The 23,780-nt window shown below is 48.8% G+C and overlaps 13 protein-coding genes across 13 annotated transcripts; 8 read left to right on the forward strand and 5 right to left on the reverse strand.

The window, feature by feature from the left end:
* Positions 1-30: 30 nt before the first annotated feature.
* On the forward strand, positions 31-789 carry N7519_011647 (uncharacterized protein; the record flags this gene model as incomplete). The annotated part of the gene is made up of 1 exon (XM_057298420.1): positions 31-789. One exon carries the CDS (start codon positions 31-33, stop codon positions 787-789), a length of 759 nt encoding a protein of 252 aa, XP_057146302.1.
* Positions 790-1,652: 863 nt separating this feature from the next.
* On the reverse strand, positions 1,653-2,595 carry N7519_011648 (uncharacterized protein; the record flags this gene model as incomplete). The annotated part of the gene is made up of 2 exons (XM_057298421.1): positions 1,653-1,907; positions 2,026-2,595. 2 exons carry the CDS (start codon positions 2,593-2,595, stop codon positions 1,653-1,655), a joined length of 825 nt encoding a protein of 274 aa, XP_057146303.1.
* Positions 2,596-2,696: 101 nt separating this feature from the next.
* N7519_011649 (uncharacterized protein) lies at positions 2,697-3,132 on the reverse strand (the record flags this gene model as incomplete). The annotated part of the gene is made up of 2 exons (XM_057298422.1): positions 2,697-2,875; positions 3,042-3,132. The coding sequence occupies 2 exons, from the start codon at positions 3,130-3,132 to the stop codon at positions 2,697-2,699; spliced, it is 270 nt and encodes an 89-aa protein (XP_057146304.1).
* A 376-nt stretch (positions 3,133-3,508) lies between these two features.
* N7519_011650 (putative AT DNA binding protein) lies at positions 3,509-7,644 on the reverse strand (the record flags this gene model as incomplete). Its single annotated transcript, XM_057298423.1, has 2 exons — positions 3,509-6,654; positions 6,741-7,644. Coding segments are annotated over 2 exons (4,050 nt in total), but the record flags the coding sequence as incomplete, so codon positions are not given.
* Positions 7,645-8,001: 357 nt separating this feature from the next.
* On the reverse strand, positions 8,002-8,736 carry N7519_011651 (uncharacterized protein; the record flags this gene model as incomplete). The annotated part of the gene is made up of 1 exon (XM_057298424.1): positions 8,002-8,736. The coding sequence occupies one exon, from the start codon at positions 8,734-8,736 to the stop codon at positions 8,002-8,004; it is 735 nt and encodes a 244-aa protein (XP_057146306.1).
* Positions 8,737-9,416: 680 nt separating this feature from the next.
* On the forward strand, positions 9,417-10,206 carry N7519_011652 (uncharacterized protein; the record flags this gene model as incomplete). The annotated part of the gene is made up of 3 exons (XM_057298425.1): positions 9,417-9,518; positions 9,588-9,691; positions 9,759-10,206. The coding sequence occupies 3 exons, from the start codon at positions 9,417-9,419 to the stop codon at positions 10,204-10,206; spliced, it is 654 nt and encodes a 217-aa protein (XP_057146307.1).
* An 879-nt stretch (positions 10,207-11,085) lies between these two features.
* On the forward strand, positions 11,086-11,481 carry N7519_011653 (hypervirulence associated TUDOR domain-containing protein; the record flags this gene model as incomplete). Its single annotated transcript, XM_057298426.1, has 3 exons — positions 11,086-11,181; positions 11,271-11,333; positions 11,401-11,481. The coding sequence occupies 3 exons, from the start codon at positions 11,086-11,088 to the stop codon at positions 11,479-11,481; spliced, it is 240 nt and encodes a 79-aa protein (XP_057146308.1).
* Positions 11,482-12,484: 1,003 nt separating this feature from the next.
* N7519_011654 (uncharacterized protein) lies at positions 12,485-13,185 on the forward strand (the record flags this gene model as incomplete). Its single annotated transcript, XM_057298427.1, has 2 exons — positions 12,485-12,553; positions 12,607-13,185. The coding sequence occupies 2 exons, from the start codon at positions 12,485-12,487 to the stop codon at positions 13,183-13,185; spliced, it is 648 nt and encodes a 215-aa protein (XP_057146309.1).
* A 1,097-nt stretch (positions 13,186-14,282) lies between these two features.
* Positions 14,283-15,451, forward strand: N7519_011655 (Alpha/beta hydrolase fold-3; the record flags this gene model as incomplete). Its single annotated transcript, XM_057298428.1, has 2 exons — positions 14,283-14,838; positions 14,883-15,451. The coding sequence occupies 2 exons, from the start codon at positions 14,283-14,285 to the stop codon at positions 15,449-15,451; spliced, it is 1,125 nt and encodes a 374-aa protein (XP_057146310.1).
* A 1,467-nt stretch (positions 15,452-16,918) lies between these two features.
* On the forward strand, positions 16,919-18,385 carry N7519_011656 (uncharacterized protein; the record flags this gene model as incomplete). Its single annotated transcript, XM_057298429.1, has 1 exon — positions 16,919-18,385. One exon carries the CDS (start codon positions 16,919-16,921, stop codon positions 18,383-18,385), a length of 1,467 nt encoding a protein of 488 aa, XP_057146311.1.
* Positions 18,386-19,181: 796 nt separating this feature from the next.
* N7519_011657 (ankyrin repeat domain-containing protein) lies at positions 19,182-19,628 on the forward strand (the record flags this gene model as incomplete). The annotated part of the gene is made up of 1 exon (XM_057298430.1): positions 19,182-19,628. The coding sequence occupies one exon, from the start codon at positions 19,182-19,184 to the stop codon at positions 19,626-19,628; it is 447 nt and encodes a 148-aa protein (XP_057146312.1).
* Positions 19,629-19,972: 344 nt separating this feature from the next.
* Positions 19,973-21,505, forward strand: N7519_011658 (uncharacterized protein; the record flags this gene model as incomplete). Its single annotated transcript, XM_057298431.1, has 1 exon — positions 19,973-21,505. One exon carries the CDS (start codon positions 19,973-19,975, stop codon positions 21,503-21,505), a length of 1,533 nt encoding a protein of 510 aa, XP_057146313.1.
* Positions 21,506-22,243: 738 nt separating this feature from the next.
* On the reverse strand, positions 22,244-23,331 carry N7519_011659 (uncharacterized protein; the record flags this gene model as incomplete). Its single annotated transcript, XM_057298432.1, has 2 exons — positions 22,244-23,003; positions 23,066-23,331. 2 exons carry the CDS (start codon positions 23,329-23,331, stop codon positions 22,244-22,246), a joined length of 1,026 nt encoding a protein of 341 aa, XP_057146314.1.
* Between the last annotated feature and the right edge of the window lie 449 nt (positions 23,332-23,780).

The raw sequence follows: 23,780 nt of genomic DNA on the forward strand, positions 1-23,780 counted from the left end.
AGTTCCTGTCTCCTCTTCAGCGAACTTGCCATGCCTCCACGTCACCGTCCCAAGCTATCTCTCTGGGCTCGTTTTCGAACATGGCTTCGCTACGCCCACTCACCCCTCCAACTACGCGGTAGTCTCGTCCGACTCAGCCATCAGCACAAGTACCCATTGCTCACGCTCCTGCGCATGTTCATCCCCTATCCGTCCTGGTTCTTCCCAGTTCCCGGTCCATTTTCTCCCCGCGCGCTTATTGAAGATACGAAGAATAAGACGGGTATAATCACATCTCATTTTGGCGATATCCATAATCTCCGCGCTATTCCTATCTGGCGTATGCGTGACACGCCCATACGATCGATCTACCGGCTGTATGAGCTCCACCTTGCTGATCATTACGCGATGATGGGATGGGAGACGGAATATTTCTTTTATCGGCGAGATTGGAAGCTAGGAGATATACCAGACTCGAGAGATCCTGACCCGCTTCGCTACGCAATTGTCGCTTCTATTGTTGATGAATTACACGAGGCGGTTAATTGGAGACTGAGTCTTGGTCTACGGAGAAATCGAGAGCATGTTTATCGCGAAGAAGATGGAGACCCGTGGCCGCCCTTCACTCCGGAGAAACTGCCTGATTGGACAAAGAAGGTCGCTCCTATCGATAAGGATCTGCTAAGGCTGTCGGTGCCACCAGAATCACTAGATATGGAGGGGAATCTAGTGCTCGAAGCTAATGGTAAAAGTCCCAATTTTGCCCGACGCAATATTATCACGAACACAGGTTGGCTCTATACTATCTAGGAATTCAATTGCGCATATCTTTGAACACACAAAGCCAAATCAGTTTTGCCGTGTGATCGCAGTGTTCAGAGCACCATTCATAGTAGGCTACAGGATGTCCAAGACAAATGTCCTTACTTTGTCCCATGTCAATTTTCATTCCTCGCCTACACTGTACATATGTACAGAGTATGAAGGCTCAAGTATTCAATTGGCTATGTAATAGTCTGTTCTATAAGACCACGTTCCGACACTTTTAAGTGTCCGATGCCAGTATAATACATTCTTGGGTAAATATCCGCCGCATTCCAAGGTTCCTGACCGATACTGTAAGCATCCATGGATCCATGGGTCATCCGTAAAGTTTGCCGAGACGGCCCGTACCTTGCTAACCCCTTACACTCTCCCACCACTATCGCCCAAGCGAGTTCGACTAGGCCGCTGTGATAATTCTAGGGAATAAACAGACTCGATTAGGTATGATCAAGAAAGCGGATATATATAGCCTCACCATATCAGAACATCTAGTACTCACTCCAGGGCCTTTTGTGCCCGGTGATGCAACCGCTGCCATAAAGGGCACAGCAGGACACCCCCCCCCTCCCACCACCAATGCAAGTCCGTGATTTATTGTAATGTCTTGTACCCTGCGGCCATGTTATTTGTTTGGAGGGAGAGTATAATCAGAGGATTGGACTATTGATTATTGGTTATATGAGACGAAGTTAGATGCATGCCAGCATATTCAATTCCTACTCCTGATTTACCAAGCCCATTCTGCGCCATTCAGCCACTAATTAGAGTACTCTAAACTGAACGAACAATGCAAGTTAGCATCTATTATCATTTCAGGCTTAGATTTAGAAGCCACTTTGGCCACTATCTCATCCCTCCACAGTCAACACTGCCGATCTCGTCGTGCCCAACCGCTGCCCAGAATAGCCATACCGCTGCAAGCGACGCAACCTGCCAAGTCGATTCGCAGTCTCGACCACAGACTGCTGCATCTCATCGTCACCTGATGAAGATCGTCGCCGCTTCCACGCCTTACGGAATTGATGCTGCTCGTCGTCCTGCTGTCTATGCCGCATAGACAGGAAATAATCATGGGCTTCCTTTTCTTCGCTCAGGGCCTGGACCTGAAGCATCGACAAATTAGTTCATGATTCCTCATTTATCAACTTCAAAATGCGATAGCCAACTGGAATACATAGAACAATACACAGCAATAGAAAAAGAAAAGCACTTTCCACATACATATGATAACCACACCTCCTGCTCAGAACTCCATGCCTTCTGACACCTCTCCAGCTGTTTCTGCGCATGCACAAGCTCCCTCTCCTGCTCGGCTGTCCACCGGTCTCGACTGCGGATAATACTCGCCCAACTAACAGCGCGAGCGAGCTGGGCCCGCGTCGGACGCGCCTGGCTGGAACAGTGTGTCCGGCCCTCGGAAGATGAATCCGGCGCTGCACCCGCGATGTTTTCCGGCGCAGATGATGTTGATTGCGGGGTGGGTGCGTTGTGGTGCGCGTTTGCCTTCACCGCTACGTGCACGTGGCCGTGGACATCACAGTGCATGGATATGGATTCATTGTTCTGGGCATGGGGGCAGCTGTTGGGGTCTGCTAGGATGGGATTCTTTTCATTGAGATGAGTTTCCAGCTCGGGGGTTTTGCCTTTTAGACTTGTTCGTCGCTTCCAGGGGAGGGATAGTGGTGGTAGGGCTCGATGGACGATTGTAAATACCGACATGGCTGGGATGATCGACACACATACACCATGTATGGAAAAGGAACGGAAGAGATAATCGAAGTATGGTGGCATATACTTGTTATCCTGGTCTCTGGAAATGTTCTTCTCCCCATGTCGTACCAATCCTTGCTTTTATAATGTTCCGGCTCGCCTCCCAAGTGGTACTTCACGATCTAGCCAGGCCGACACCAAAGGACGAAAACGCGTGCAGGGACACCTCGCAGGAACCTCGCACGGGGGGTGGGGAGTTCGAGGCTCTCCTGCTTCTGCTTGGCTGCCCACGCGATAAGTATACGATCGTGCAGGAGACGCGGGGTGGCCTGGTTGGTCGAGATGGTGGAGGGCTGCAGGTCTGGTCGAGACTTAAATGTAAATTTTGTTTGCTTCTGGGACGGTTTGACAGTTTGAGGGCTTGGTTGTACAGTTGTTTCATTGGGATGGAACAAAAGCAGATTTGGATGGCGTTGGCTTGGCCGGTATAAAGAGCTGGACTGAGTTGCGTTCTGGATTCACCTCACGCGATAAATGTTTCCATCCCTGCTCCATCAGGTAGTCGGGGAAATAAGGGATCTTGATGCAGCAGACCTCCGTAATTGGCTGGATACGCATGTTCGAGATGCAATATACACATGGTGTTCGCAGTTGAAGTCAAGGATCCCCTTCCGGGATTTGGTACTTTGGTCACTTTGATCGAAAACTTGGAAGTTATAGTATACAGCACCCCATTCATGTCCAACTGATGAGGCTAGAGACTAGAGAGGCCTAAACTAAGCACAGGCGCAATAAATCCCCCAAAACAGACTAATGCTGCATACAAGCCTAACCAATAACCGTGAGGGAATCATAACCATAATAGACGCATTTTAAACAAAACCATGACGCCAGGTGCTCATCGGATATCCAAAAAAAAAGGCCATAATATAAGAAGTGGGCGAAGGAAAAAAAAAGGAATAGAGGTTTATCTCCATGTATCCACTGAAGTACCCCGGTTGGCCTTGGCCTTTCGTTCCTCTCGGATCTGCTCGCCAATAATGATGCTGATGAGTCTCCGATGCAGATCAGCTTCTGTCCAATCGATCTGTCCGCTGCCACCATATTGCATGTCAGCCCGAGCAAGCTCGTGGGCAAAGCGATCGATGATGGCAAACTGGATCTCTGTGATGGGTACCCCGTGATGACCATCGGAGGTCCATATCCAATCACCGATGATGGCAGCCCGCCCTGGAGCATCGTAGTATTCAAAGCGCTCGGGGTATCGCTTGGCAACTCGGTAGATACGACGAAGCGCAGCGTAATGCTCGTCGGAGAAGTATCCGAAGACAGCAAGTGGTCGTGGGCCTGGAGACGCCTCATCCTGGTGGTTCACCGGTTCTGCATCCCCGTTCTCCAAGGGATCTTGCGAGACACTCCGCTCAGAGACCGGCACATCCTTTTCTTCCGAGAGGTCTCTAGAAACGCCTCTCTCGTGTATTGGGTCATCCTCTTCTTCCGTTGTGGGGAAAGGATCTTGCTGGATCTGGGGAGACTGAGATGGCGATGGCTGTCTCCAATGGCTCGCGGGTGATTGGCTTGCTTGCTTTGAGAGCGGCTCATCCTGGAGGTGTCCGTCAAGCTCCTTCGCAGATTCAATGCTGGCCATTTCCTCTTCATCTTCCAAGTCAGACGCTTCCTCCGGGATAGTACTGACACTTGAGCTTCGGTCACGGTTGGGAGCCTTCAGCCATTGCGGGGTGAAGCTAGTTATTTTACTGAACCAGGATGATGTTGGCTCCTGCCTATTAAGCTGACGATATTGTGGGGTGGATGCAGAATTTACGTTGGGTGATTCCGATTGACTGAGAGCCGCATTGGAAACGCTGATGTTGCCATGGTCTTCTTCCAATGGTTCTTCCATAGGCGGGCTTCTTTGTACAACCTTCGGTGATGCCTTGCCATTGAGGAACGCGTTTTGTGGACCGAGGACCCGTGGGTTGGGAGTATCAGGGCTGGACTGGGAGAGAGGTTGTAAACGAATACGCGCTGGCGTGCGCGACACGGGGCCCTTCATCACAGAGTCATTGACTGGGGAATTCTGTGTCTCTGATGGGCGGGCGAGTAAACTCCGAGGCGTACTCGTTCCATTGTAATAACGTGCGCGGTTTGGTGTATCCTCTTCTGCAAGCAAAGCAGACAGATCGACTTTTTGTTCACGGAGCTCGCGAACTTTAGACGGCCCAAAGCGCGCTACATAATCATGCTCTGAAGGAGCGTAAGGTGATGAGCTCAGGTGGTCTTGATCTGCAGAAACCGGAAGGTTGCCCAAAGGACGTGCAAGTGGCTGCGGATGAGATTGAATACCATCGTCTTTAGAGTGTTGTGAAATATGGCTGTGGTCGTTGGCTTCAAGTTGCCAAATATCATCATAACCATCATCCTCATCTTCTAGGGGTTCGGGCTCGGGTTCAACATCTTGGGGCACATCTGCTGGTTCTGGTACAGGCCCAGGCGCGGAATCGTTGGGCTCTTCATCGAACCCATTTCCGGTCTGAGGTTCAAATCGCCGTTCATATTCAAATCCGATGTCCGCATCATCTTCCGCCACATTTTCATCGCTATCGATGTAAACGACCGACCGTGAGTTTGAAGCCATCTGAGCCTGGCGGCTGACTGATTCTCGTTCAAGCTGCCATCGTGCCTCCTGCTGTGCCTTTTGGTGGGACACTGGGCTTTGCTGCAGGGAGGTATTGAGTTTGGGATGTGACGGTCGATTGTATATTTCTTGCGTCCCGGTCACATCTTCGAATGTTTCGTCATGTTCCCGGCGCGTCTTTTGGTGGGGCATTGGGCTTTGCTGCAGGGAGGTCTTGAATTTGGAATGTAAAGGTCGGGTGTATGCTTCTTGCCTCTCGATCTCGTCTTCGAATGATTGATCACGTTCCCGATGTGTTCTTTGGTGGGACATCGGGCTTCGTCGTAGGGAGTTGTTAGGTCCGAGATGTGAAGGTTGGGTGTATCCATCTTGCCTCTCGATCTCGTCCTCACAGGGTTGATCATGCTCCTGCTCTTCTGATTCTTCGTCGTTGAAGTCATTATAGTGACGTGCTTCTTGTTCTTCTTGTTCCTCCTGGAGACGTTCCTCCTGGAGACGAGATGCTTCATGATCTGCTGCTATGGCCGCAGCCTCATCTTCCTCAGCGAGCATTCGACGCATAGCAAGCTCCTGCCCTAGCCCCATAGCAGCCCGGAGTTCTCGCTGGGTCTCGGCGTTGAACGTGCTGAAGACACTCTCCAACCGACGTCTTTTGTGACGAGCATTGCTCTTACCCGACCACTCGTCTTCTTGAGGCCTAAAGGGACCTTGCAGGGCCAAGCTAAGACGAACAAGTCTGGCCAAGCTGGTCAACGTCCTTTTCTTTGGAACAATTGTTGGTTTAGTGGGAGACGATGTGGCAGGGAGTTCAGGGTAGGCAATCTCATTCATGTAGTTCACAGATTGCGGCTCAGTCGCATGTGCAGAGTGCTTCTCCGGAATATCAATGCTAGGATTTTCGTATAACCCAGGGCGTAGGGTCGTAGTGACTGGACTGGATGACTTTTGAGTGCGAGAATCACCTCGGAGGTCTTCGATCGTCCCAGGAAGTTTGCGTTTCAACCGGTCTCCGACTTCCTTCGGTTTGGGATCACCGTTCGCCACAGCACTGGAACCGAATCCATGCTGCTTGGCTGATGGGAGTGTATCAAGTGAGATCATAGTGAACCCTTCACTTTCCATGATAGTGTCGAATTCTTCGTACTCGTCTGCGGGATCTTCAACGGGACCAGCTTCAGCATGATGGGGTTCTGCCCTTGGGGGGTGATTCACGTCGGCTTGTTGGGTCTGATTTTCTTCATCGGCCAGCGAAGACGTGGGGGTCGGCGTCGGATATGTGCGCGATTGTGGGCTGGCGGTATTGTGAGAAGAGGCTCGCGATGACAAGATTGCTCTCTCGCGTGTAGGTGATGGCATTTTTGAAGGGGTAGAGTGGATGTTTTCATCATCTAAAAAGTGATGTTCCGTAGCTCCGATGACAGGCGTCTCCAAACTCGTTCGGCCGTATTCACGGCGAAGATTGCCCAGATCTTCCATGACCGGCTCAGTTGGGTCAGGAAGCTCTGCAATTGACATGTCTGAGTTCCCCCAAGAGTCGTCCTCGGAGTCTGCATCCCCACGAGATTCAAGGGACTGGCGTGCGCATTACTCCCGGCGAAAGAGTCCGTCGGACTGAATTGATGTTGGCCTTGGCCAGTGTTGCTGGCGAGAGCATCCGCGGGGCTGAATCGTTGGTGGCCGAGATCAGTCTCACTAGGCATAGTATCCATGGGACTGTATTCACGTTGGCCTTGACCTGCTTCATTGTTGATGGTGGTCACTGGGCTGGATTGCTGTGCTTGACGGGAATCACTATTGGGGATTATTTCCATCGGACTAAAAGGATGTTCATATTCGACAGTCGGCGTTGCCTGATCATCCAGCAGCTGAAAATCCTGTGGTTTGGGTTTGGGCGTGCTCCGTGGTCGGCCTCTTCTGCGTGGCTGAGAGCCAACTTGTATCCCAGGAGTATGGCCCGGCCCAGGTGTATGCCCAGCGCCCGCGAGAAACGGGGACACATTCATATCAGACTTTCGTGGACGCCCTCGCCGCTTCAAGGGCGTTTTCTCCTTCAATGGGCTCCTCTCATCCTTTAATGGTATCATCATTGTCGTGGTCGAGGGTTTTAATCGTTTGCGCGACGGGCTAGCCCGGTTCTCATCATCTTCATCTTGTGTCGCTTCGAGCGTGAGTCGGATGCGCCACGGGCTAACATTTCCCTCCTGAACCTTCTCCGGCGAGAGCGACTTCTGCCTACCACCATTGAACCTCATTGTTGGCGACCCCGGGAGTATGACATCGTTGAATTGAACGGAATGCGCGCTTTTCGCGGGACTGAGGCTGACGCGCGGTCGCGGTCGCTTGGCCGGAGTTCGTGATTTGGCTACTATAGGAGACATCCAGCTTTGGCGCCCTGCGAAAGGTTTAATGGGCGATGAGATCAAGTATTGGGCATCGCCTGGAGGACCCAGAATATCGGGGGAGGAGCTCTGGCTGCGCGACGAGGCCGACATGGCGGACTCATGTGATGGAATCTCGGGAGGCACGCGTGCCGTGCCACCGAAGGGGTGGAAGAGCGGACGTTGAGAAATGCGACCACAAAAAAGTGCGGTCTCGTAACTATTCACAGGCTGACTTTATGATACAGAAATAAGAGAGAAAACGCGGGGCAGCCATAAACAAGTCTCCCGATGCGGTACGAAAGAGCGGTCCTCGAGGTGGTTAGGTAAGCAGCCAAACAAACAGGGGAGTCTATTATTGGACACACGATCTTCTCTTTCTTCCCCCTGATACGTCTTGAAACATATGTGGAGATATAACAAAATAACAATACTAACGATATTTCTTTAGCTTGCCATCGGCTTAGTGATCTACAAATCTTTATCGACGTCATCCACACAGGGTACTTGCTTCAATGTCACACCGCAAGCTTCGACTACTAGATGCACACATTCCATGACCATTTGCACATCTTCCTTGGAGATCCCCAACCGCCTTGTTCCTCGGATATGCCAGTAGGTCATCCGTGGCATGTCTTGACCCATGACAGCGGGTAAGACTACCATCTCTGTATCCACGTCATCCAAAACCTGGCGGTCCGACAACAGTAACCCATAGGTGATATCAGCAACCCAAAAGCCAAAGTCTGGATGATCTTTGAATAACCCAAACAGCGCGGCAGTATTATCCGCATATATTGATTTTAACCAATCCATCCCCCGCGCATGATTTGCCTCGTCGCATTGCCAGCCTTCTCGGGTGAAGGAACATTCCGCATCTTCCTCGGACATGAATTTGCTGAGGCTGAGCAGTGCCTCTGCGGGTTTTGGGAGTCCCACAAGAGCAATGTCCTTAAATAACGTCTCGCGCATACGTCGAATCAGCTCTGAGCGTGCAGTGGTGGTCGAATATGCATGTTGGCTTATCAGGTACAGGTATAGCTGGCCGCAAAGGTGTAATTCTGGCGTCGTCGTAATTGCACTTAACGTTGTCAGATACCACTTTTCACTGGCGATATTCGAGGCTTCGAATTTGGCTTCGATCGTGGCAAAGAGCTCAGACCAACGCGGCTCTGTAGTTGGGTTATTGACATCGGATGTGTTCATAGTTCGAGTCCAATTCAGTTCACCGCGTGTCTTGTTTGAGATCTGAGATCTTGGAAAGAACAACTCTAAGCGCTTGGTATGACGCAGGGTTGAGACTGTACGGTGGCAATCCACGGATTTGGGGTCCCTACATGCGGCGCAATCCATGGTTCGCACAAGTAACCTCGTGTTTATGTTGTCTTATACCTACCAAGGTATGTAGGTATACAAGAGCATGCCGAGTCCTCTGACTTTTCCAAGGTTGTCCGGAAGTTGGCTCACTAACAGCCCCAAGCTATCCTCCACATCTGTCTCGATGTGCTTGGCGTGGTTGGTCCGTCTTATGAAAAACCTGGGAAACTGGGCATGAATTGCCGGAAAGAATAGCAATCTAGACACCCATGCCCTTGATATAGCAGCCCCTTTCCTCTTTAGGAAAGATTCGGGACCCGTCACTGGGTCCGACTTGATTTAGCATGCCGAAAATCATGCTAGCAAGCACGTTAGAGCGTAAATCCCCCGTTGTGCCATTTCACCTCCAGGGTTGCCTTCAGCCATGATATAATTCAACTGTCATAAACGTGGCAAAATCCTTAGCATGGCAACATATATAGCTGGCACTTGATATTCTCACATCCTTTCTTTTTACAAGCTTCATTTATTTATCCAAAGGCTTAACCAGAAATACCAAAACCCCCAACATGTCGACCGAAATTGACCCGAAGAAAATCATCGCAGAAGTGTCCGGTCATGATATTGATCAGTGGGTGCGCACAGCTTCCTTCACGCCGGAAGTTGAAGAGGTAGGTGACTCCGTACTATCTTTGGCATTCATATGCGAAAATTGCAACAGTTCACCTAACTCTTATCAGTCCATCCGTGGCCACATTCACCAGGAGCTGACTAGTTGGCTCTTCTTCCGCAAATTGGGTGCTGATTGTGCCCGCAGCAACATCTCCTTGCATGGATTCGCGAGGTGAGCATACCTTCGTACCCATTTTCGGAGAGTCTCGTGGAATACCTTCGATACTAACACTATCCAGACTCTGGGAGCGCTCGGCGGAAGAGTGCTTGGCTGACTTCAAGTGGCTAGAGAAATACCTTCTATCACGTGGAGGACGTTCGAAGCCTACGTCAATTGAAGCTACTACGTTTGAGTGGCCTGACAACCCGATTGAGCCAGTCGGTCCCTGTAAAGAAGCATTCTTCGTGGAGAAGAAGCTGTTGGAGGACCTGGAACGGCTTTGTTCGTTAGCAGACAAATCTGGGGACGTTGCATTGACGGATGCCATTCAAAGCAGATTCATGCGCAAGGAGACAAGGCACGTCAAAAGCCTCGCAGACCTCCTACGACAGGTAGTGCGAGCCTCCAAGCAGCCTGGCCTTGGTATCTACCTCCTCGACCGGGAACTACGGGATAGCGATGGTATTGTCCCGTGGGATTGCGTTAATGACCCTCGCCAACAGGGTAATGACCCTGCAGAGGTCTGAAGTACATGAAACTGCTCGACCACTAGGTAGTCCATGCTCATGGAATTCTTTCCATATGTTGGTAATTGATCGACAAGGCGGGCTGCCTAAAACAAATTGCACATTCTTCGGCATTCTCACTCATAGGAAGGACCCAATAAGATTCCCATGCTATAGACTACTACTGCTAAAGAGAGGAGAATACCTAGAGGCTATAAAGAGCACACAGACATTAATTCTCGCCGTTCATACTAGAGCATGCGCCTATAGTTGTACTCGCTGGATTCGTCGATGGCAAACACAAATTCTAGGTGCATCTGACATTGAATATCCTTTTCTACGTTTGCAGAGTGAAAATCTATCTCATCCTGACATGTGTGGCACGGTGGTATAGTCAGATCTTTCACAAGCAGTGTCTGAATGTGGCTCCAATTTTCTCCTATTGTGTGCTGCCACCAGACCGATGAATCTCTTGAGCCCACTTTCAAACCCTTTCTGCTCTGCAATAGCGTGGACATATCTAAGAAAGGGTACATTCGCCGTGAATGCACCATACTAATGCAAAATTTCATCCAAGGAGATACATCTCCCTTGTGTTTAGTAGTAACCACCATTGATTCAGCATCTTGGCAGGGTGAGAACCTGGCGGTCATTGAGGGGTGTGGGTAGCAGTGTCACTAGGTATGCCTTGGTTGAGATGCCCATATGAAGCTCTTCTTTAGTACCAAAACTGACGCTCAATAACGGGTTGAAGTATATGTTACATCATAATGACCGTCACGGGAATGACTCTGTCCAAGGCATAGTTATATATTTAGTGAGACCCCAATATTCACTATAATCAATACAAACAAATTATTGCTTAACTTTTAATCTATCTTTCTCAGAGAGATTAACATAATGAGCGACAACGAAATTGCAGACAAACACGGCAATATTATCCATCAAGGCGATTATGTCGCTACCAGAATTCGCGGCGGAACGCACGAAGGAAATGTTAGTAAATGAAATCATTTCACGGACAGCCTAGGTTCCATTTATATGGGTCTAGTGAGCGGAAATGTGCTAATGGCTCGTTTATGTAGGTGGAAGAAATTATCACAGACCAGCAACGAGCGGATGAACTAAACGTGAGAAACCCACCGAAGGTGAGTGGAATGATACTATTCTAGTATTACACTAGTATTCTCATACTAAGTGCATTATCTTGGATAGGTTCGCTTCGAGAACAAGAACGGTAAAATGGTGGCACATAATCCTGGCACATTGGAGATCGAGAACGACAAAACCGAATGAAGCAGTGAGTCTTCAAATTGAGCAACTTGAAGGGCGCTGGATTCCACATACAGTGCGTCAGGCTTATCATAGCTGGTCAATATTGTTGAATGGGAACGATTGATCAATGTGAGATGCGGTGGTATTTACAACAAAGCCAAAGGCGATTTAGGGTCTGACTCTCTATGTTTTGGTATGCTAAAACAGATAATTATGATATCAATTTCCATGTCACAGTGGAAATGTACATTTATAACAGGTCAGACTATTTGAAATTAGTTTTGGGATTTTAGTTAGCTGTTCAGGCACCTACCGGTACCTACCTAGGTAGGTAAGCGTATAAGCGTATATGACAATCACCTAGGATATTTCTCCTTAGGAAACCGGCCCTCAGCTGAACCCTACATAATATTTATAAGGGAGTACTTAAGAAGCACTCTTGGAGTCGAAGCCGCGCTAAGATTCGCAGAAACATGGCAATCCTTTCAACTTAGGACCAGTGGGAATTCACGGTCAGCGCAGCTCCATATGCCCGACTCCGAAGACGAGCCCTAGCCCTGTGTGCCCTTCAACTCTATGTAGATCTTAGTAAAATAGCAAATAGCATTGGGGTCGATCTTCAGAACATAAGGTCGATCGTTCAAAGCAGCTAGCCCCACTTATATGGCGTCAGTATCAGAAGCCAACAGACGTAATCTGACGCAATATTTCCCCCATTGGTAATGCACAAGTCAATTATAGGAGTGTTTTAGTCTTCATTGGATGCGTCATCTAAAAAGTGTTGAGAGTTTATCTTTTATCCACAAGCGCCATAAAAGGTTAGCATCATAATACTATATATGCTGCATGTACCCAAAACCCTATTCCTCAGTCCACATTCCTTAGCGAACTGATGGCTATCAGACCCGAATTACCTTCACGCTATTCATGTGGATAGCCGCTCGACTTCGAAATTGAGACTACAGTGACAGCCTTTCCTGAGATACTCATCGGCAATTCAGTTTCTCTGGGTGCCCCAACTTCCATGGCTGATAACTTGACACTGGTAGTGGTTGGGGACGAGGGCGTGGGGAAATCAGCGCTTGCAGTGCGGGTTTGTCATGTATTTTCCTATCATATCCGAGAAGGTGCTAATTTCGACCATAGTTCTGTCTAGACCAATTCGCCGAGGGCTTCGAACCAACGATGAATGATTCATATCGCACGCGAATGGTGGTTGACAACAGGCCTTGCATCCTCGAGATTATAGACACGGCGGGGCGTGGGGAATATGCTGCGCTCCGTGAAGATTACATTCGCGATGGGGACGCATTTATTATTGCATACAGCATCACCTCTCGGGAGTCCTTCTCTCATGTTCGAACGTACTACAGCAATATCAAACAAGTGAAAGAAGACATGGAGGCGGAAAATACTTTAAAGCTGTCGCCCTCCAAGCGCCCGGTTCGTTCGCCCATCATCCTGGTGGGTACTAAGAATGATGTGCAAGCTCAGCGTGAAGTCTCCCACAAGGAAGGACGGATGCTCTCAAAGTCGCTAGACTGCTGGTTCTATGAAACATCACCTAAGTGTGGCTCAGATGTAGAGAGGGCGTTTAGTGATGTTATTAGATGCTTTCGGCAAGAGAATCTTCCCGGTCATCCCAAACCTCCAGCGTCGAAGCGATCAAGGAAGGGTCAACATAGACGGAAGGTCCATGACGCACGCAGGTGCATCGTTTCGTAAATAGTATAACCGTGGTTTATGAAGTCAGCTACCAGTATCCGCAGTCATACAGACTTTCGATGGGCAATCAGTCGGGACACGACTCTTTAGCAACCTCAATTTGTATGAAGGGACGAGAAACAATGATTGAAGCATACCAACTCTAGCAGTACGTTTGATTGTGAGTCATGCCAAAATTATTTATCATCCCCTTATGCATCATTTATCCATTGGCTAGCAGGCAGTCCCGGAAGAATAGTACCTAGGCACCAGTCTACCTAGCCCTGGAGGTAGTGGGCTACCAATAACGTAATCCGCCAGCAATACACACCTAGGAAAAGCCTAGTCTACATGGATTATGTGTTGTATACTCCGTAGTTGTCGGTCAATAACTTCGTAATTGAGAATGAGTCAACTTCCAGGTACGTTGCTCTCTGGCTTTGAACCAAGCGTAACAGATAAATCTGAGGGATTGAGCCTAGCAGAAAGCGTCTTTGATGCTCACATCATATGTGTTGCTAGCCCTGGTTGGGGGCCAAAGTGTGGGGTTTAGCGTCTTTCCTTTCCGGTGAATAACATTACGCGCAGTATTAAAACACATTATCCAGCGTTACAGATCCAAAAGGAAGTTCTGTCCAATTTACTTTGATTGCATGGTAGAATGAAAAAAAGATGTCAGGTACCAGAAGCGTCGCACTAGCGTGGATCTGTGACGCTGGCCGAGGACAAATTCAACGAAAGCATACTTAGGTAAAGTGAGCTGATATTCTTATTAGTACAAGCATGTCTCTCAAACTGTCTCCGTTCCCCTCAAAACGCAAGTTTTATAAAGCTGCATGGGCCGCAAAGAGCCTCATTTACTGCTTTGCTAGACGGACCTGCCATCGATATTGCTCCAGCTGACCGGATCTAGGACGAGCTTGATTCCCCCGACGCTAGCGGATAATTAATTCCAGCCCTGGAGGGTAGCTTCTTCTGGCTTACGTTGCGAGGAACAATTATGGCCCCCACTCTTTTCTCACTAATAAAAGCCAGCAAAGACTTAGCATTCTTGGCAAGTTCTTGTTCTGGATCTCAACCCTTAACTTCTCACACAAGACACAAGACTGATCGGTGACATGGCGCGATCATTTGCAGATAATAACGCAATACCCAAAGGCTGGCGTACTCGACACCCGGGATCTGCCATGTGGATCGTCATCGCTATCTTTCGGGGCTTTTTAGAGGCAATTTTCTACAGTATCTACTACATCCCGAGCCCTTTGCGCCAGAGTCCAACGTGGGCCTACCGTCAGGCCTGTATGACACGGCTTCTGGAGAGAGTCTTTCATATTATCACGGAAATTGGTTTCACGCAATCTTTGAGCCTAGAAGCGGGCAAACTCGGCGATCGCTGGGTGACTATAGACCCAGCGCCAGCGTCCGCATATTACGGCGACTTCGCAAGTGACACTATCAAACCAGAGACGGTCGGCGGTACCTGGTATCCAAGTCTACCATTGAAACAGTCGCTGCTAGAAGAACAAGGCCTAGTGGTTTTATCCTTTCATTCTGGCTCGCTCCTATGGCTGACTGGACGGCCGGAGGACTCAGGCCCCACTGCAACTATGCTGAATAACAGTCTGGGCAACAATACTCGCTCTTTTTGGCTGCAGTACCGTCTCGCCGGTGGCAGTAACCCAACACCATATCCGGGGCCATGCAAGACGCGGTAACAGCATACATCTACCTCACCAAAGACATGGGAATATCCCCATCGCGCATTGTTCTCGCAGGCGATTCCACAGGCTCGACTATTGCAGTCGCGCTGTTGCGCTATCTTGCCTCTATCAAGGAGGTAAAAGATCATGAGCTTGCCGAGCTTCCACCTCCAAAGGCATGTCTTTTGTTTTCGCCCTCGGTCGAGTATTGCTTCGAAGGTGATCCGGAGGCTGTCAGCGCAAATAGGAATATTAAGACCGATTATGTCGAGGCGCGTATGATGGCATGGGGTGCAAGGGCAATTGCGTTACCTGAGACCGTGCGACTGGATGATCCGTATATCTCTCCAGCGCTGCATCCATTTGCTACCCCGGTTCCAATTTTCGTTCAGGCGGGTGGCGCGGAGGTTCTCGCTGATAGTGTTCGTGGATTTGCCACCGCGATGAGCTCTGTCCCGGGCAATGTGGTAGAACATTTTGAAGTTCCAGATGTGCCACATGATATTTATGCTGTGGGCGCTATTCTCGGATGGCCGAAGGAGCAAGAAGAGATCCATGAAGCTGCGGCCAGATTTGTTCTACAATGAGCTTTTAGCTTTTCATCATGTCATTTCATTTGATTTCTCCATTACAACATCCAATACGGTAAGGCCGTTCCCCCATCCATATGTTCTAAGTCACTAACTTTGCGCTATATAGGTCTATAGTGATCTATTTTTACATGTCTCTTTCTGTGTGAGTTCGTCTGTCGTCAATATTGTGATGGGGAGTTATGTCGATCCCTCCGCGAAACTGTTATACAACGGACAGGGTATCTCTTCACGATTCTGTTGGTTCGAGTGAAGTACATAGAGTACATTTCACGCGACGAGATAGCTGCTTCAAAGGAGCAGATAGAAGAACGCGAGAAGGAATCAAACTCCCCCTAGTTGAAGCAGAGAAAGGCAGGTATTTGGAAGGCACCCTCTTGGGGTCACTGCTTTGCTATTTGTCTTTCATGAAGAAAGCCATTCACTCTTTGCGAGGCCAAGACGCTGGTGAAAATTGGCTCCCTTCTGTGGCCGAAATATAGGTATCGATATCAACATTATCAATGCCAGGCATGGAACTTGCGGCATGAGAAAGTCGATTGATCATTCTGGTTTGCTACGACCCCGAGCCCAGATGGAGACGACAACTTCTTAATCACCTCAAGCAACTTTGTACACATTTTTCTGCCTTGAAACATTTGGTCGGAAGGGCCTGGTATTGAAGAAAGAAACCCTATGCACAGTAATTGCGAAGCCTCATCCGACCCAGGAAAAGAAAGAGAAGATAGTAACAGGAAGGAATTATAAAAAAAGTCGGAAGTCTTTTAGCGGGTTTAACATCTGCGGAAGTGATGCAGAGAACTTTGATAAGGACAAGCTATTTCTAAGGTTGTCAACGCATGCAGGTTAATAAACTTGAAAGGGCATAGTCTGTTGCGGCTTTGTGAACGTGTGAAGCTATATGAAACCCTAAAGTCTCTCATCAATCCTTTGCTACGTCGGTGAAAGAGACTTAGGAGTTGCTGATGGTTCGATCTCGGATTGGGGAATCAGATCCCAGAAGACGATTGTAAAATATCCGACAAAAAGAAATTCCGGTGATATAAACAAACGAGCAACTAATACCTAGGTAAATTGGGGGTACTTTGTAGGGCGGGGTTATGACCGTTGCCTGAAAACTAAACCCCTTCAAATCTGACGTCTCACACTCCAGACCAACAAAAAGAAAACACCAAACATGTACGTTTTACGCGTTTGCCAAGTTCCCATTGTGGTTCTTGGATTTCTCTCCCTTGGATGATACACTCGCTGACACTATGTAGGTCCACTCCATCGACCATCGACCGACTGCGACAACTAAGCGGCTCAATTGAGCAAATTTGCAAAATAGGCGGCGTCCCTGGCGTTTCAATTGGAGTTCTTGACCATGGAGAAAATCTGTGGACCGAAAACTTTGGGTTCCGTGACAAATGCAAAACATCGCTTCCAAACGCAAACACCCAGTACGGAATCGGAAATATCACCATGTCAATGGTAGCTGCTGGTGTTGGGAAACTCGTGGACGATGGAAAGCTTCAGTGGACAACTCTGTTGAGAGAAATCATACCCGAGATTGGCCATTCTCATGCGAAATGGACCTACACATCCACAATAGCTGATCTCTTAGCGCATCGCTGTGGCTTGGATGGAGAAATTGCAACATTGCTAGCTGACGGTGAAATTGGCGACGTACGGCTTCCTCTCGAAGCGTTCTTGAAAACTGTTGATCGCATCCCGCACCCACTTCCGCACCGTGAGAGCTGGTTGATGTGTCCGTGGGGATACACAATCGCTGCACACATAGTCGAGCTTATATCTCAGCAGCCACTTCACAAGTATCTTCATGATCAAGTGTTCCAGCCACTGGGGATGACTTCTACCACTTTTCGACCGTCGTTTGAAGGAAGCAATAATATCGCTGAGCCACATGCTTCACTTAGCGACGGGGAGGCTTGTCCATTGGCATTTCAACCCAGGTACTCCTTTTCTTCGTTCGAAGCTTCACGCGGAGCCTATTCGACAGTGAATGATCTTCTCTTATGGGCCAAGGAAACATTGGCTGCCAGCCAAAACACGAGGACACCTTCCAACACAGTATTGAAACAAATCCCGCAGATACTCAGCAACCATATTGCAATGAATAATCCATCGTTGTCGGAACGATCGTATGGATTTGGCTGGGCCAGAGCCCAGCTCCCTGGGATTGTGGGCCTTCTCGGTGGAAACTCATCACTCTGGGATATGTCCGAGCAGCCTGTCTTCGGGGCTGGAGATCAGTCTAGGCTCATGATTTATCATCAAGGCGGAGGACCGGGGTACTCTTCGTTCCTTGCTCTCTTTCCTGAGACACAGTCGGCCGTTGTAGTTCTCATGAACACCACTGCGACGAGCGATGCGGCTGATTGGATCGCACGACTCCTAATCGAAGGCCTCTTCGACTTTGCAAAACCCACCGATTATGTAAAGCTAGCAGAAGAAGGTAAAAGACGGACACTCGAACGGTTCGCTACACTACATGAACGATTGACCGAGGAGCGGATCCAGGGAGCACCACCACTGCCCCTTGAATGCTACGTCGGCAAGTACAACAATAAGGAATATAAGTACTTGCTGGAAGTCACTCTGAATCCAGGGTCGCAGAGCGACCTTATGATTTCCTTCCGGCCCGGCTCGCAGAGCTATCCTCTCCGTCACTATCACGACCACGTCTTTGAGTGGAGTATGAGCTTTGACGAAATCAGGAATAGTGGGAGATATGACATCGTGGATCCTTCATACTATAGGATTCGCTTCGAAACCTATCCCGACAACCGGGCATCTCGGATAATCTGGAATATTCACGACGCGTCAGTTCCCGATGGACTAACATTTGAGTGGAAAGACGAATGTCTTGCGGAAGCATGGCGTGCAGTACATGCCGGTATGGACCACCTCATTTCAAACATCTTCTAGGATTCAGTACTGACTTGAGGATAAACGGCTATTTAGACATAGTGTCCGCCAAGCATTTGCGGTAAATTCATTGGAAGAGTGCCGTATTTAATTTGTGTGGGATTTCTTAGGCTCGGGTGATATACTATGACATTGAAGATAGTAGGTGGGAACGCGTGACATTTAGACATAGTATCTTGTTCCCGAATGAACTAACAATCCTTGTAGGAGACCGACAACCCTTTGATAAGTGGGAAGTACGGACGAGCTGCCGAAAGGGCCCTTGAAAGATTGCACAGCTTCAGCGGTGGATCTAAGTCTATTCAAGTTGCTTCCATTTATTGACATTTATGTATTATACATCCAGGAACCGCTATTCTCATTATCCTTAGGCGATTGGTGGATACCAGTTTATATTTCCTGGGCGGGGAGAATAGGGGCCCGGCAGTGTCTCCAAAGTGCCTAAAGTAGAAATAGCAAGGGCGCATGTGGATTCCGCTCCTTTTAAAATCGAATTGGACCACAAGAAGCTTCATTGAATACCGTCTTTCCCCCACACAGGAACCCTTGCTGAAATGAAACTTCCGGTGGAGATCCTTCTTATCGTGGTTGGGGTACGTTCTCCAGGACTCTTTCGCAGCAAGCCGGCCTTACTGACCTCATAAGCAAGCTATGCCATAAAAGTGAGCTATTGAATATGCGAGCAGTGTCTCGAAATTTCAATAAAATATGTGAACCCATTATATACCGCTTTCTCGTCGATGAAATTCTAACTGGGCGACACTTTCATCTGCATCGAGCCGTCTCATCACGCCGAATGAGCACAATTGTACGACTCATTGACGATGGAGCACCTGTCATGCAGAAAAACGCGGAAGGGGAAACTCCATTACACATTGCGTCGAGGAATGGTTATGTTGCTGGTGTTGAGGCTCTGGTTCGTTACGTGAAAGATATAAATGCGCCTACATCCCACGAATGGACGGCATTGCAACTGGCGGCTCGGTACGGACATGAGGAAGTTATCGTTATATTTCTTCAAAATGGTGCAGATCCTGATATTCGTGGTTTTCACGGTTGGACTGCCTTGCATTATGCTATGCGAACTGGACATCGAAAAGCGGTTGAGTTGTTGATAGGCGCTGGTGCACGCATTGATATTCTGGATAATGACCAAAAAAGCCCCACCTATCTAGCACGAACAGCTGGACAGCGTGAAATATTGGAAATTTTCAATACAGCTGGTTGCCTGTACGATATATGATGTATACACCAATAGCCTATGCATGCCCAAAATGTTAATCTATTGGCAGTACTATCTGGATGCAAGAATAATAAAAGCGTGCAACAGGCACATTAAATGCTTGCATGAAGCGAGCTTGCTTTATGTCATGCCCAGTGCGTGTTTTCTCATTTTAATCAGGAAAGTGGAGTATAGGAAAGGTCGGAAGTAGCTCTTATTGGCTGGCAAGCAATAACCTTAACCCATCACTTCCTAATCGAGTAACTCGAAAGGCGTGCATGAGTCATCAATCCGTTGTCCAGGGTGGACCTCGACAAGGTTCCCATTACCGCAGGGACATTTCAACACCATCCAACCGCTCCGCTATGTCGGATAATGAGCTACCCTCATCCTTTTTGAACGACGTTGACCTGCAGTGCTCGCTGTTTCCCGATTTACCGGATTTAACGAACGATGATGGGCTGAGCCCACTGGATCGCTGGAAAAACTCCCCGCCAGAGACAGAAGCTGTTGATTTGAGTGATATAGTGAAGTCCATAAGACTCGACAACAGCCAGGGAACGTATCAGATGCGACAAAATTCTCAAGATGCAAAATTTTCACAGCGCGGTTATCGACGCTCTCGCCGCTCACCATCATCAGTTGCTGCGTCCGACTCAACCAGATCTAGTGCCTCGAGCAGTTCAGCGTCATCAGCCCACAGCTTTGGGTCCAACGTATCGGGCTCGTTTGGGCGATTTTATGCGGGAGTACCAACACGGCGCCGACGCAGACGCCAGCGTAAGAAGTCACCTGTGTCTCGTGGACGTACTCAATCACCAAAACGGCTTTACCAATGCACCTTTTGCACAGACACATTCAAGTCAAAACATGACTGGGTAAGGCACGAGAAGAGCCTGCATCTGTCGTTGGAAAGTTGGACTTGCGCGCCATTCGGACCGACCTATAAGATCCAAGGTGCGACTCTATCAAGATGCGTCTATTGCGATACAGAGGACCCATCCGAGATCCATGTTCGTGACCACCGCTTCTGGGAATGTCAGCAAAAGCCATCTGTCCTCCGAACGTTCTATCGAAAAGACCATCTTATCCAGCACCTGCGCTTGGTGCATGGAACAGACAACAGTATTCCTCACGTGGAAGAAACATGGAGGTCAGAAGTGACACACGTCAATTCACGATGTGGCTTTTGCGAGCAAACTTTTACACGGTGGGCCGACCGGAATAATCACCTTGCAGCCCATTTTCGGGACGGTCTCCTGATGAAGGACTGGAAAGGCTGTCGCGGTCTTGATCCTGCGGTAGCCCTTGCCGTAGAGAATGCCATGCCGCCCTATCTCATCGGTGCTGAATCTACTGGCATCAATCCTTTTAGTGCTTCAACACGATGCCCAAATCCGCGGAATGTCAACAATAAGTCCTATCCGCAGCAAAAAGCCAATATCCAGCCAACCCCATTTGAACAGTTGACAGAACGCTTGATTCGCTTTGTCCGAGAAAGGCAGGCGACTGGGGTTCCTGTAACCGATGACGCTATCCAACATGAAGCACGCTGCTTTGTCTACGGTGATGAAGATCCGTGGAATCAAACTGCAGCAGATAACGCAGACTGGCTGCGATTGTTCAAAGATGGAATGGGCTTAGGTCCATCTTTGTCCACAACGACTACTTATTCTGCCGTGGTCTCGCCAAAGCCATCGTTTCCACTCCCGTGGACAACAAACACAACGAATACACCGGGTAACAACGACCCACAGAGCCCGCCTGAATCTTGTTCCCGAGTTGCACCGCCGGTTGACCCATGGATGCCTTGGGCCTGGCAAAGCCCTGAATGCCTTGCGGAACTCCGCAGGTCTAATGACCCTTCGGGATCTTGTCCCATGCCACCACAGAAATGAGGCGTTTTCAAAGCGCCATTAGTAACACAATAACACAATCTTGGAACCTTGAAACCATCGAATGAGGTTTTAAATCTTCGTGAGATTGAGGTAATTTTCGAGAGTCACATCGCTTGCCTTGTTGATAATGTCCCTGAGGGCCGGCCTCATTACCCACCCGTGATCGCTGCCGTCGGTGTGTTCTTTCACGCTCACATCAACGAGTTCATGGACAATAATAGGCTCGACACACCGTCCTTAGCCGGAACACCCTCATTAGCAGAGTTCCATCTGTAAGATGCATTGACATAGACCATGAAAGAAGGCGTCTTGTTACAAGACTCCGATACCATTAGTGATAAACAGAAGAATGATTTAGTTACTTAGCATTATTATGGGCAAATTTATCTTCGACTCCTTTTTGGACTAGTCTTCATGACGTGGGTTGTTTTCAGTCGAATATGTCGTTATGTCGGACCTGGAGGCTTTTAAAATACTACGCAAAGTAAATGAATATTTTCTACGGTAGTAGATCTATAGAATGTAGTGACCTAGAATGCCTCAATATTTACAGATCCTTACATTTTCTTTTACTCTTTCGCATTGTCACAAGGGAAGGAAAGGCTACGATCTTCAAGCTGGTTACTTTCCTGAAGAAAATGGGGACTAACAAGATAGCGACCCGAAGGTTTCGCCTTGGTTTGACAAAAGGTATCTCACTGTTGCCTCTTAGAATTTCGCCCCAAAGCCACGCTGCTACTAAAGAACATCGTAACCATGCTCCTCCATCCAGTCGTCATCGGCAAACTTTGTCAGATAGTTGCGGAGACTATCCGGCAGTATAACGACAATGAGCTTGCCTTCCGCGTTAAGTTCAGGACGAGCTTCAACCAGCTGGGCTAGTGCGGCAATCGTCGCACCCGAGGACCCTCCACAAAGAAGCCCCTCCTCTCGTACAAGGCGTCGTGCATACTGGAAGGAGTCCCGATCAGAGGTTTTGATCCAGAGGTCGGGCTCAGCTTGGTTCAAGACCTCCGGCACAAAGTCGTACCCGATTCCTTCAACCTTGTATTCCGTTTTGTGGTTGTTAAGCTCGCCTGGCTGAGCAAGGACTGATCCAAGTGGATCGACCGCCACGCATAGGATGTCCTTGCTGTGTTTCTTAAGACCCCTGGTTGTGCCAGTAACGGTCCCTCCGGTACCAGCTCCGCCGATTAACACGTCAATCTGTCCTTCTGTCTGGTGCCACAGCTCCTCCGCGGTCCCGAACTCGTGTGCAGCCGGATTTTCAGGGTTCGTATATTGATTGAGGATGAATGAGTTTTGAATCTCCTTCTGAAGGCGATGTGCCACGCTGATGATGGAATCCGGAGAGTCAATGGGAACACCCGCTGGAGTACGAACGACCTTCGCTCCTAAAGCTTTCAACATCTGCTCCTTTTCAAGCGACATCTTCTCAGAGAGTGTGATGATGCATTTGTAGCCTTTGATGACCGCCATCAGGGCAATAGCGATTCCACTGTTCCGTCATATGAAATTAGCCCTTTTCCTTGCTGCTCATATAGCTGCTTCCACACTCACGTGTTGCCACTCGAAGCCTCAATCAATGTATCTCCGGGTTTGATCCTCCCATCTCTTTCCGCTTTCTCAACCATGCGTTTGGCGATCCGGTCCTTCACTGAACCACCCGCATTAAAGTATTCGAGCTTCGCATACACCTGCGCTTTGATACCGATCGCAGCAGGGAGGCGGTTGAGACGGACTAATGGCGTAGCTCCAATGCAGTCTGCGACAGAGCCATTCTTAAGCTGGCCGAGAAACGGCGCGGCTTTGCTTGTTTCTTCCATTGGATTGTATGATCTTTTGGATTTGTGAGGTTTGATGATAATGACTGAAGAAAAATCTTTTCCGGGGATTGTTTTGAAGATGATGGTTATCTAGTTTAGGAAACCGATAGGGCGGCAGTTACCAGTTTTCCCAAAAAGGAAATCGCAAGGGCTCGGTCGGCGCCAAGCTTTTCTCGGAACCTTATACCACTGACGTCATGTCCTTAGGTACTAGGTAAGCAACCTGCCCAGGTGTAGAATATGGGTAAGCCTCTGGACCGCTCTATATTATGAATTGACAAAGAGAAGTGCACTGCCAAGAAAGGAAACCAATAGGGCGTATCGTATCAAATGGAATCTCCGGGTGACTCCGAGAAAAGAAAATGGAGTGGTTTGCCCCACATCAACGGGCCACGTTAAAACGACGCAGACACCCAATTTTTGACTTCCCTTGATTCTCTCCCATTAGA

Source organism: Penicillium mononematosum (assembly GCF_028829835.1).
Source record: "Penicillium mononematosum strain IBT 11891 chromosome Unknown utg000005l:1.0-9366267.0:1.0-9372171.0, whole genome shotgun sequence".
Lineage (NCBI taxonomy): Eukaryota > Fungi > Ascomycota > Eurotiomycetes > Eurotiales > Aspergillaceae > Penicillium > Penicillium mononematosum.